The sequence below is a fragment of the Podarcis muralis genome, chromosome 2 (genome assembly GCF_964188315.1).
Source record: "Podarcis muralis chromosome 2, rPodMur119.hap1.1, whole genome shotgun sequence".
NCBI classification, from domain to species: domain Eukaryota; kingdom Metazoa; phylum Chordata; class Lepidosauria; order Squamata; family Lacertidae; genus Podarcis; species Podarcis muralis.
The window spans coordinates 21,618,684-21,631,623 of record NC_135656.1 but is presented as its reverse complement, the minus strand read 5'-3'; the positions used below and the strand labels follow the sequence as shown (position 1 = coordinate 21,631,623).

The window sequence follows — 12,940 nt, the reverse complement described above, 5'->3', positions numbered from 1 at the left end:
TTGACATCCTATGCCCTTTTAAAATGTGGTTTTATTGTGGGAGAAGAAGAAGAAGAAGAGTTTGGATTTGATATCCTGCCTTTCACTCCCTTTAAGGAGTCTCAAAGCGGCTAACATTCTCCTTTCCCTTCCTCCCCCACAACAAACACTCTGTGAGGTGAGTGGGGCTGAGAGACTTCAGAGAAGTGTGACTGGCCCAAGGTCACCCAGCAGCTGCATGTGGAGGAGCGGAGACTCGAACCCGGTTCCCCAGATTACAAGACTACCACTCTTAACCACTACACCAAACTGGCTCTGGGGTGTTGTTGGGTTGTTGCTTTTATTTTGATTCTGTATTTTACATTTTGATTTTATTCTGTGCACCGCCCTAAGGCCTCTGGGTATAGGTTGGTATATAAATTCAATAAATAATAAATTTATTTCGCTTTGTGCTGCTGTCTCAAGAGAGGCCTGTGTTGTCCACCCAGCAAGTGATGTCTGGGGTCCGTTCTGCTCACCGTTTGTAGTGCGTGAGGATTTTGGGCTCCGACCGGGCGCAGCCAGTGGGGTTGATCATGAGTGGAAGCTCCATGAGTGGGTGGCGCCCATAGCGGAACATGTAGTTCTGGCAGCTCTCAACACCAGGTAGCTGGGAAGAAAAGGGACCCATTTCTCATATCCTTGTGTTACAGGCACAGGCACACCTTCACCACACGGTGCTGACACAGCCCAGTCCACCCCGCCCCGAAAGAAAAACCAAACCCAAACACATTTAAGGGGAAATGAAATTTTAAACAATTCCCTCCAGTAGCACCTTAGAGACCAACTAACTTTGTTACTGGTATGAGCTTTCCTGTGCATGCACACTTCTTCAGATACACTGAAACAGAAGTCACCAGACCCTTATATATAGTGAGAGGGTGGGGAGGGGTATTACTCAGAAGGGTGGTGGGAATAGTTGGCCTCTAAGGTGCTACTGGAAGGATTTTTGTTTTGTTTTGTTTCGACTACGGCAGACCAACACGGCTACTTACCTGTAACTAGAACATTTAAGGGGTTCCTAGTGCAAATCCATTCAAATGCATTAAAAAATTCAACCAGTTATATATATATATATATAAAAGGAGACTACAGCAGCGTTTCCCAAATTTGGGTCTCCGGCTGTTTTCGGACTACAATTCCCATCATCCCTGACAGTTGGTCTTGCTAGGTAGGGATGATGGGAGTCGTAGTCCAAAAGCAGCTTGAGACCTAAGTTTGGGAAATGCTGCTGTACAGCAAGGTCGGCACAACTTATACCAGAGCTGATCGCAGCTTTAGGCTCAAGAGGTGCTGACCAGCACTTCTGTGGACAGATGTGTAACTTGGCTTAAACCTCCCCCACCCCCCTGGAACCCAACTCATGGGAAGCCCCTTCCCCACCCTACTACTTCTACTGCCGCCGCCACCAAAACACCAGGGTTCCGGTTCCTCGTGTTTGATACATACAGACTCTGCGATTCGCAGCACAGCATGCACCGTCAAGCCAAAGAGCTCTTCTCCCTTGAGATATTCGGGGAAGAGCCTCAGCATGTCCGCTTCCTTGCGCATCAAGGCCACCGGTTCGATGATTCGGTTCCATACCGCTGTAACCAAAGAGGAGCAAAGAAGGATCATTTTAAAAACCTGCCAGAGAAGATGGGCAACCTATCTGGTTTGCGGGCAACCCGGGCTGCAAACTTATCAGAACGTCTTGCCTTACTGCAGTCATCTAACCCTGCGACTTCCAAGTGACTTCAAGAAACTATGCAAAATGCAGAATACATGGCAACATCTGGTAACTGATCCTTGTTTGCTGGCAGCCTAAGTTCCTGGGCACTTGGCTAACAGTGGGCCTGCCGCAAGGTTTCTCTGTATTTTCCTCCACCAGCTCTACACCACTTTATGCTGCCCTGGTCTTCTGTTGTAAGATCTTCTGTTGTAACGTAAGATACGTCAGACAAAAAGCCAATCTGGTCCAACATCCCGCTCTCACAGCAGCCAACCCAAAGGCTGTTGAGAAAGCCTACAAGCAGGAACAGACTACAACAGCTCCACCTTCCATTCCTAGAAACTCATATGCCCATGGGAAGCTTCCTTGTACTGTGTCAGATCCTTGCTCCATCTAGCTGAGCACCGTCTACCCTGAATTGCAGTGACTCTCCAGGGTTTCAGGCAGGATCCGTTCCCCAGTCCTTCCTGGAGGTGCCAGTGAAGGAAGCCTGGACCTTTAGGCTTGTGCTCCGATACACGGCTCCATTGAAAATTAAAAACGAATCATCTTTTAATATGCCATTTTCAAAAAGTGGGCACGCTTATGTAGTGTATTCCAGTAGTAGTAGTAATAATAATAATAATATTTCTTTTATGAAATCAGGGATTGGCTGGGCATTGATGAGTGGGCATTGGGAGAAGGGTGGTTGGACACTGATGGAAGAAGGAATCATTGATCTGGGGGAGAACCTCTCTGGCTCCACTGGCTCCCAGGACCAGAAGAGGACTGAAGAGGGAGGAACAGAAACAGGTTACACACAGGCAAAGTCTCTGCCTGCTTGTGCACAGCTCAAGTGGGGAAGATACATAAGCTGAGGTCCAGGGTGGGGTCTCTCTGTTGCGGCAGCTGCCACATTGGATGCACACTTAGGATACCTGAGAGACGCAGGGCTGATGGACATGCCTTTTCCTAACTTGGTGCTTTTGACAATAAAGATCTAATGCCTGACAGCACTGTGACAGTAAGTTACAGTGCTGCAGGTCAGTGGCGTTTGGGGTGAGGAGGGGCAATTCCCACCTCGCTACATTTCAGGCTGTGAGAGTCTACAGCTGCGTAACACCTCCTTCTCTGGCAAACGTGAAGGTTCTACCTGTAAAATGCTGGTATTATAAAAGTCTGTTGTGTTTTAGGTTTGGCTGCCTGATTTTGGAGTTTGGGTGAAAAATATTTAAGACACAGCCTGTGTGTCACGTGCTATAGATTTATGAGATACAGGATGCAGATGTGGGGGAGGAAAAGCTTATTTCTAAACATACTTTTTCACCTTGAATTTAACAAGAGAGGGGTCATTTGGACCTCGCTGGATCCTGCGTGTCCTCAAAAATAAAAATTTGGAGATGGCAGTTTTTGCAGATGGAAGTATGCTGCTCTGCTTCCTTCTGCCCACTATTCTACCTGTAGTTGTTTACACAATGAACTGCTCTCTAGTTTCTAAACCCTGAAGCTTGACAAAGCAGGAAAGATGCATTGCAAGGAGGCTGGCTGACGGACGCAAAGCCAACATCGTTTGCGCAAAGCATTTCTGGGCAGAGGAACCGCATCCCTGGTGCACCAGAAGCTCACTTCAGCCCGGCATCCAGAATTCTAGCTATCTTTCCGGAGAAACGGACCTGGCGGTTGCTCTCGACAGCGAGAGGACTGAGCGGACCCCTACCCTGCGGCGAGGAGTCCGTGAAGACCAAGTCCTCCAAGCCCTGCTCCATGACTTGCACCACAAACTCCGGCCGGCCGTTGTTCTCGCAGATGGTGCAGCGGTAGCAGCAGCGCCGGTTGTTGGTGCGCAGGCTCCAGTAGATGCGGGTGGCCTCGTAGCCCACTGGGTAGAGCGCCGTGACGCTGTGGAAGTCGGCCATCTGGTGGGGCAGCAGCTGCCCGATGGCGTGGAAGACGAGGCCCCCCACCCGGAACATGTGGAGGCGCTCCCCTCGCTGGATGATGCTGGCGATCTGCTTGACCTCGTCGCGCTCGATGTAGACGCGCCGGAAGACGGTGAAGGTGCTCAGCTCCTGGTCGCAGGGGCCCTTGAGCTTGTGCATGGGGCAGAGCATGGTCTTGTCCTTGAAGAACATGCACTTGGCCCGGATGGCGCAGGCGAAGTGGTAGACGTTGGGGCAGCGGATGCGGTTGCAGCTGTTGGTGGCGCCCGTCTTCTGGCAGAGGGTGCACTTGGTGAGCAGGCCCCGGTGCAGTGCCACCTCCACGTTGATGAGAGCCCCGCCCTGGGTCTCGTAGACCTCCGTGGACCACAGGGCGCAGTTGAGGTGCACCCAGAGGTCCAGGTCCAGGTTGAGCAGGCGCGCCGGCCCGTCGGTGGCGCCGTCACCCTCCTCGTGGCAGAAGCAGCACTTCCGCAAGTCCCGGGGCACTTTGTCGGGGCGCAGGGTGGCGGCCAGGCGCTCGACGAAGTCCGCGATCTCCCGGTCCCCGTCCCTCTTGGCGCCACCCTTCTGGATGGTGATGAGGAAGCGCAGCCGTTTCCAGCGCACCCCCTTCCACTTCTTCAGGCGCGGCTTGTTCTCCTCGCCGTCTTCCAGGGGCCGCGAGCGGGGCTTGGCTTTGGGCGGGGACTGGGGGGCTTCCTCCTTGGGGGAGGAGGGCGGGGGCGGCGGAGGGGACGGAGCAGGCAAGGGCGGCGCTTCGGGCTCGGGGACCGGTTCGGGGACCCTGGGGGGGCTGGGTGGGGAGGGCGCGAACGGGGAGAGGGGCGGAGAGGGTTCCTCGGGAAGGGTCAGCAGCTGCCGCACATCCAGGTTGGCAACGTTGTTGATGTAGCAGTGCTGGGCGGCCTTTTCCGGGGTGGGACTCTCCTGGAAGAGAGAAAGGAAAAAGCATTTTGAGAGGTGGTGGTCTCAGGCTGCAAACCAGCAGGCCTGTGTCGTGCCAAATGCAAGGTGGTTCTTTTAAAATGAGATTCAGAAGTACAGTCGTACCTTGGAAGTCGAACTGACTTCCAAAGTGTTCAAAAACCAAAGTGCGGCTTCCGATTGGCTGCAGGAAGCTCCCACAGCCAATCGGAAGCTGCGGAAGCCCCATCGGACATTCGGCTTCCAAAAGAACGTTCGAAAACCAGAACGCTCACTTCTCGGTTTCGATCGTTCGGGAGCCAAAGCATTCGAGAATTAGGCTGTTCGAAAACCAAGGTACGACTGCAATACAAAACACAAGTGAGAAGATTAAAGATTTTATTCTAAGCAGCAAGCAATATATACATACCAAGCAAGCACTTCAATCTGCCATTTGGAAGCCCTTAAGCAGCGGCGAAGTGACTCCCCCAGGTAGCCTCAGTTTGCACGGCCCCACAAGCTTCTCTCTAAAACTCTGCCCACAACCATCCGATTTATAGATAGCTAGCCTGTGTGGCTTGCCCGACTGGCTAAAAAGGTAAAGGTAAAGTTACCCCTTACCATTAGGTCCAGTTGCGGACGACTCTGGGGTTGTGCGCTCATCTCCCTTTACGGCCGAGGGAGCCGGCATACAGCTTCCGGGTCATGTGGCCAGCATGACTAAGCCGCTTCTGGCGAACCAGAGCAGCACACGGAAACGCCGTTTACCTTCCCACCAGAGCAGTACCTATTTATCTACTTGCACTTTGACGTGCTTCTGAACTGCTAGGTGGGCAGGAGCAGGGACCGAGCAACAGGAGCTCACCCCGTTGCGGGGATTCGAACCGCTGACCTTCCGATCGGCAAGCCCTAGGCTCTGTGGTTTAACCCACAGCGCCACCCGCTTCCCAATGCCTCAGTTTCTCAAAACAATGCCCAACATCAAAGAAGGTAACCTGCACTTCCTCCCAACTGATTAGGACATTCATGCCATTAAAGAACTTAACAAGAGGCAGGGAGGGGGAAGGAACAGAGGCAGGAAGAGCAACCATGTCAGATCACTAACTCCTCAAAATACAATTTATCTTCTGGATAGATTGCCCATGCAGCTTGGCACTAGAGACACAGCCACAGCTGCACGCTTTGCAGATGCCATACAGGTGCTGCTCCTCCATTATTACACCTGTGCCAGTTTGCCAACAGCTGATCAACAGTGCACCCGTTGCTTCCTTCTTTTCTACAGAGCTGGGGGAGGGGATCAGCCACAGGCGGTTCATTAGGGAAAAGCAAATGCAGCTCAGGGAGGGAGGGGTGTACACTCCCACGGGGAGTAGTGTTAGAACTTTAAATCAGGCGCATCACTGCAATTATGGATTGCTAGAAGAAACTGGGTGTTTTGAAAGGCAAGTTGAGGTGGATCAGCATTGTTCTCATCCCACAAGTCATTCTTACAGCCATTAAGTCCTAGTGTTTGAGATGGGGGGAAATATGTGCGTACAGTGGTACCTTGGGTTACAGACGCTTCAGGTTACAGACTCCGCTAACCCAGAAATAGTACCTTGGGTTAAGAACTTTGCTTCAGGATGAGAACAGAAATCGCGTGACGGCGGTGCGGCATGCCCCATTAGCTAAAGTGGTGCTTCAGGTTAAGAACGGAACGAATTAAGTACGTAACCAGAGGTACCACTGTATTCTGAAGTACAGCGGTACCTCGGGTTAAGAACTTAATTCATTCTGGAGGTCTGTTCTTAACCTGAATGTTCTTAACCTGGGGTACCACTTTAGCTAATGGGGCTTCCCGCTGCTGCCGCTGCACAATTTCTGTTCTCATCCTGAAGCAAAGTTCTTAACCCGAGGTACTATTTCTGGGTTAGCGGAGTCTGTAACCTGAAGCGTCTGTAACCCGAGGTACCACTGTAGTCCTCTTCTCCCGCTCCACCCCCAATTTCTTTCTCTTCTACTTTCCAAGACACCTATGGGGTACTGGGGCAGGTAGAAATCTAGGACCCAGTTAATACACCTTCCCAAAGCAAAGGAAGATTAAAAAGAGAGAGAGAGAGAGGTGGTATTGGCAAAATGCAGAATGAGACAGAATTTAAAAGGAGGGAGGGTAAGATGAAGAGAAATGACACTGGAAGGGGCGTCATGCCAAGACCTCCAGCTAATCCCCCTGAGCAAGAACGGGGTTATTGGGTTGTTTCTGTTCTGGTAATGTTATTTTGTGTTTTCATATTGTGGTTTTATGCTATGAACCGCCCTGAGACCTGCAGGTATAGGGCGGTATACAAATTTAATTCATCATCATCATCATCCAGTGGTCAAACCTGCCAAGTGGATAGGGAGAAAAGCATTCTGGGAAATCTCCCACCCCCGACCCTTTCCCACCTGTTTGAGCAGCGTCAAGATGTCCAGCTCGTTCTTGAGACTGTAGCCAGGCAGCATTGCATCAAACTGCTTCAGCCATTCTGGCCCTCCTTCGGGGCCCTTGGGAGCCGCTGGCTTCTCTTTGCCTAAGGGGAAAGGGGGGGGCCTTTTAAACAGGTACTTACAGCCAGGGGCACAGAAACCTCGAGTGCACATATGCGTCCACGATCTCCTGAAGTTCGGCTACTTACCCTGCGCATCAGCATCGACTTTTCTGGGCTCGCTGGCAGCAGCCCGCATGGGGCTGTCCGGAAACAGCACTTCGTAAGAACTGGGGATCTTCATGCTCAACAGCTCTGCCACGGCCACCATGACACCGTTCAGGTTCTGGGGGAACATGGGAAGAGTCAGGAAGGAGCGGCGGGCAGCCGAGCCGCCCGAAACCTTTGCGGGGTAAGCTCACCTACTCACAAGCCTCATTTTGCACAACTGCCGCTGCACACCATTGCTTCAGCATCCCAGACAGTGGATTGAGAAAGATTCAGTCAAGCCTATCCTTAAGCGTCAATCCCAAAGTCAATCCCCGGCATCTCTGGTTAGGACTGTGAGCATCTGCAGTCTGGGAGCCACTGCCAGCCCGCTAGCTGTTTTTGGACTACAACTCCCATCATCCCCAGGTACCAGTAGTCAGGGATGATGGGAGTTGTAGTCCAAAAACAGCTGGAGGGCCAAGTTTTGGAAACACTGATGTAGACAGTGCTGAGCTAGGCAGACCAATGGTGTATCACAATGCAGTCTATCACATTTTTATGTTTTGCTTCTGGCTGTAAGTCTCACGCTGCTAGTGTATCACTTGATCTCTCCTCAGCAACTCACAGCTGAAAACCTGAATTGTGTATCAGCGTACTGTGTGAGGGGGAAGGGGATGCAAGAAGGAAAGTTGCAGATCTCTTGCATGCGATCTGGTGGGGACTGCTGGCGCAAACACATGTGCTGCAGTCTCCACGTAACGTGTGCAAATTCAATGCCAGTGTTGAAAACTGGGGAGAAATTTACTGCTTGGCTCTGACTGCTGGGAAACCAAGCAACACAGTTTATCCCAGCTCTGCCTTTGCATCCAAACAATTTACCGTATTTTTCACTCTATAAGACACACCTAGTTTTTAGAGGAGGAAAACAAGGGGAAAAAATCTCTCTCTCTCTGCACAACGCCTCTCCAGTGAAGTGGGAGGAGAAATGGAAGGGGCTCCGTTCCTCCTCCCGCTTCGCTGAAGGGCCGCTGCGCAGCTCTCCCTCTCTGCGCAGCGCCATCCGCTCCATAAGACGCACAGACATTTCCCCTGACATTTTAGGAGGGAAAAAAGTGCGTCTTATGGCCCTCCAGAAATTTATTTTTATTTAGCAAGATTTGCTGCTTAATTAAAAGAACCTCCAAGCCATTCACATTAAATATTCATTTTTAAAGCAGCAGCACAAGACATTCAGCACATAAAAAACCCTCGAATTATCAACATATCGATAAAAAACAGCAGTACACCTAATAAAATTTAAAGTCTGGCTAGGTTTGCCTGCGCACGAAAATTTCAAGTCTCTTCCTCCCATCTAGACATTAGCCCTGCCCTACGCGAAACAAGACGTGGTAAAAGGCACCACCACGCCAGAATATTTATCGCCCCGGAAACAATTGTGAAGCCCCGCCCTTGGGTCAGGGGCTTTTCTGTGGTGGCTCCCTACCTTGGCGGCAGCTGCAGAGACAGTGAGCATGACAGAGACCTCGCTGCCCTTGGCTTTCTCCCAGGACGTGCCTGGAGTCCCCTTTCCCGCTTGCTCCAAGGTCCCGTAAGGCTTGGCATCTGGGAAAGCTGAGAAGCGGGAGGCAAGGGGGAGACAATGGCAAGAGTCAAACACACACAAACGCATAATTAGCACTTTGTATCACCTTAGAAAAGGATGCGGGTGGCGCTCTGGGTTAAACCACAGAGCCTAGGGCTTGCCGATCAGAAGGTCGGCGGTTCGAATCCCCGCAACGGGGTGAGCTCCCATTTCTCGGTCCCTGCTCCTGCCAACCTAGCAGTTCGAAAGCACGTCAAAGTGCAAGTAGATAAATAGGTACCGCTCTGGCGGGAAAGTAAACGGCGTTTCCGTGCGCTGCTTTGGTTCGGCAGAAGCGGCTTAGTCATCCTGGCCACATGACCCAGAAGCTGTACGCCGGCTCCCTCGGCCAATAAAGCAAGATGAGCGCCGCAACCCCAGAGTCGGCCACGACTGGACCTAATGGTCAGGGGTCCCTTTATCACCATAGAAAGCACAGAGCTACCCAGCACTCAAACCACACCCCGTTTGCCTCTTAGAATCAAGATGTCTGTTGCCAACAGTACCCGAGAAGAACTACTTCTGCCGTTGGAGAGCCTAGAATCATAGAAGGGACCTCAGAGGTCAAGTAGTCCAACCCCTAAAAAGCAGGGGTGGGGAATCTCGGGCCCGAGGGCAGAACACATTTTTCTGGGACTCATCTCCATCCTCTTTTGCCTGGCTGCAGGGTGCCCTTGCAGTGGGACAGTGTTCCTTATTTCCCTGCCTGGACTCGGGTCTGTTGTACAAAGTTACACCGGTTGCTTTGCCCAACTTCTGCATCCGGCCCCTGGAAGGCTGCCCAAAAAGGAGTGTTGCTCTCAGGTTCCTTCTTCCTGACCTAAAGTTATGGGCACCTTCTCCCTAGGACAACAGCAGCAGTTTTCCCCCAAACATTTATTCAAAAGTTACAATACAGCTGTGTCCACTGCTGTAATATCAGAGAATGATCACTCCAATCCTCCATCCCACATCACTGTCATGTTGGCTCACCAAATATCCTCAATAGGAGCCCAACTACCAATCGGGTTTACTAGACATTTTCAATCAGTATCTCCTCCCCCCAGACACCTCTGTGATAATGATGACGTTGAAATATCCTGTCCTTCTTCAATAAAAGTGAAGAAAAGGAGGCCAAATTGTGTCAAAGGTATCTTTTTTGGAGATGCCTTTGATTAGTCGCCCAATGGTATTTGATAAAGCAAAGCTCCAGATTATTATTAACCCAAGCCTCTATTGGCATGTTAGAGGTTTCCTTCCATCGCTGGGCAATAACTAGTCGGTCTGCTGTGAATAGGAAGGAAATTAATTCTTTTGATTTAAGGGTAGAATTCGGGGTCAAATCTAGTGATGATAAGGCAAGTGCCGAATCTGGGGGGGATAGTTTAGTGGTTTCGCAGTGTGGTCCATGCCTTTGGGGGATAAAGTTCTTCATCTGACCTCCAAAGACAGCGGCAGAGTTTAGATGCTGCGGCAGCCCATTCCCTTGAGCATCTTCTCTGTCCCCCACAAACCTGGGATGCTGGCCTTTGGGATGATGGGGATGACTGGAGAGAGGGGTCTCTCTTCCACTTCCGGCTTGGCTCCGGACAGCAGGGGAAAGCGTGGCACCTCTTCGCTCAGGACACTCTCGGGGGATGAGGCTGGGACGATGCTGTCAGGGGAGTCGCTCTCCTCGTCACTCTCCATCCTGGAAGGAAATCGGGCGGGACCTCAGAACGGTGCTGCCACCGTTGCCATGGCTCCTGACAGAGGTGGGACTGCGGTAACCCAGCCTGAACCACACCCTAGGTCAGGGGTGGGGTGGGGGACCTGTGGCCCTCCAAATGCCACCGGACTACAACTCCCATCATCCCTGACCATCTCCAGGGCCGCAGGTTCCCCAGCCATCCTCATGATTCCAGGAAGATGAGATGCACGGGTAAAGAGCAGGGTTTCCCAAACTTGGTTCTTCAGCTGTTTTGGGACTACAATTCCCATCATCCCTGACCACTGAGTCCTAGGGATGACGTGAGATTATAGATTAAGAATATAGTGGTACCTCGAGTTACAAACGCCTCAGGTTACAAACTCCGCTAACTGGAAGATTTAACTCGAGTTGAGAACTTTGCCCCAGGATGAGAACGGAAATCGTGTGCCGGCGGCGCAGCAGCAACAAGTGGCCCCATTAGCAAAAGCGCGCCTCTAGTTAAGAACAGTTTCAGGTTAAAAACGGACCTCCGGAACGAATTAAGTTTGTAACTAGAGGTAATGATGATCATCCTCTTTCTCCTCCTGCTTCTCCCAGAGCAAACAAGGACCACTGACCAACCATACTTCTTTGGACTACTGTTTCTAAGCCTACCAGTTTTGTCTGATTTTTGTTTATTTCAACCCTTTGTATACTGCTTTAACCACAGCTGTCTCTTAAGTGGTGTACAAAAGACTCCAATGCAATAAAAACTAAAAGTGAGTTAAAACTATTAAATCAGAGAGTTATTAAAAAGCCTGCTGGAATTTTTTTTTTTTTTAAGTCTTCAGTAAGTGCTGGAAGTTCAACATGGTGGGACTACAATTCCTGACATCCATGTTGAGGTTGATGGGAGTTTATGCTCTCCAGGCAGGTGACACAACACAGGTGAAGAAGATTATCAGTCTTCCATACTCTCCCAAATGCGACAGTTAATGCTATAGCTTCCATTTGGGGGGGGAAGCCCCACGAAGCGGAGGTTCAGGATGCCCCGTGGTCGAGTTGGTTCCATCCTCCAGCTCCATCCTTACCTGACATCCTCGGTCTGGTTGTGTGGCGGTGTGGGCAGAGCTGCGAGGAGATCTAAGCTTTTCACTTCCACAGGGGGAGCATCTACAAAGTGAGGCAGAAAACTCAAGGTTTAACATGTCAGGATGCTATAGGAAGTGGGATGGAATTCTAATCATGGCTTCCCTGGATCAGTTCCAGCTTGTCAGAGGGTTGCAGCCTATCACAGGCCAAGCCTAACGCTTGCCTTTCTTAGGCAACACCAGCCAAGCAGAGGACTGGCTGGTTCTGGGAGATAATCTGTCTCTTGCTAGGAGGAGGAGCGATCCCAGACCCCTTAACAGAGGCAGCCATATGTCCATGCCTGAACATGGACCCACATGCATGCAAGTAAGCATGGGCTGGCTGCAAATTTCCCCATTTTGGACAAGGTCCTCAAGTGGGTGGATGTGCAATTCCAGATATGACTGAATTGGACGAATTTTATCTTGATCCAAATTCAAATCCATTTCAAGCCCAAGCTTGGCAGCTGGAATGGCTTAGGTGGCTGGCTGCCACACCCTCTTTCCACTACCCCTTTAGAGTTCATTCATTCAGCCTTGTTTTTTAAAAAAATAAATAATTTTTAAAAAACATTTTAAACTAAGTAATAAGAATAAATAAATAAGAATAAAAATGTGCATCCCCGCTCCTCGAGACCATTCCATTGTAACTATGCAGCCTCCCAAAATTTCAACACCTCTTGAGATAGTTTGACCCCTTTCTGTTTTAACAGTACAGATTCTACAAACACCTTCCATATCTCCTCAAAATCATTTCTCCTGAATATTCCCTGCCTTCCCTTAATAACACATGTTAATTTATCATTAAAAGCTGTATCCTATATTCATTCACCCTCCATTGGCATAAATTAGACAATAAAATAATAAAAGAGAAAAAAATACATAAAACATGGGTAATCCAGACATATTAAACACCTAAAACGTATAAAAGACTCAGCAGCCACCATTAAGTAAAACTAAGTAGTTTTAAATGTGACTTTAACAACAACAACAAAATCCCTTTAGTGTCACTGCGCCAATGAATGCAGTTCTCTTAGTAGCCCACAAGGCAGCAGCTATCAATACAGTCGTACCTTGGTTTTCGAACAACTTAGTTCTTGGACGTTTTGAAAGTGAGTGTTCTGGTTTGCGAACGTTCTTTGGAACCCAGACGTCCAAGGGGGCTTCTGGTTGGCTGCAGGCACTTCCTGCAGCCAATCAGAAGCCGTGCTTTGGTTTCCGAACGTTTTCGGAAGTTGAATGGACTTCCAGAACGCATTCCGTTCCAACTTCAGAGGTACGAATGTATCATGAATTCATCCCAAACCATTTCGGCCTCACTGGTTCCTTTTAA

General features: G+C 50.1%; 1 protein-coding gene across 13 annotated transcripts in view; it reads right to left on the bottom strand.

Annotated features, from left to right (window-relative positions):
* KMT2D (lysine methyltransferase 2D) overlaps window positions 1-12,940 on the bottom strand; it is a 111,751-nt gene that overhangs the window by 11,848 nt on the left and 86,963 nt on the right. For all 13 annotated transcript variants that reach the window (XM_077923992.1, XM_077923997.1, XM_077923991.1 and 10 more), the window contains 8 exons: window positions 11,569-11,650; window positions 10,323-10,498; window positions 8,692-8,819; window positions 7,209-7,344; window positions 6,979-7,103; window positions 3,426-4,578; window positions 1,468-1,604; window positions 498-628 (listed from right to left, as the gene is read on the bottom strand). In XM_077923992.1, coding sequence (XP_077780118.1) covers window positions 498-628; window positions 1,468-1,604; window positions 3,426-4,578; window positions 6,979-7,103; window positions 7,209-7,344; window positions 8,692-8,819; window positions 10,323-10,498; window positions 11,569-11,650 — 2,068 coding nt within the window. The remainder of the gene's footprint in view (window positions 1-497; window positions 629-1,467; window positions 1,605-3,425; window positions 4,579-6,978; window positions 7,104-7,208; window positions 7,345-8,691; window positions 8,820-10,322; window positions 10,499-11,568; window positions 11,651-12,940) is intronic.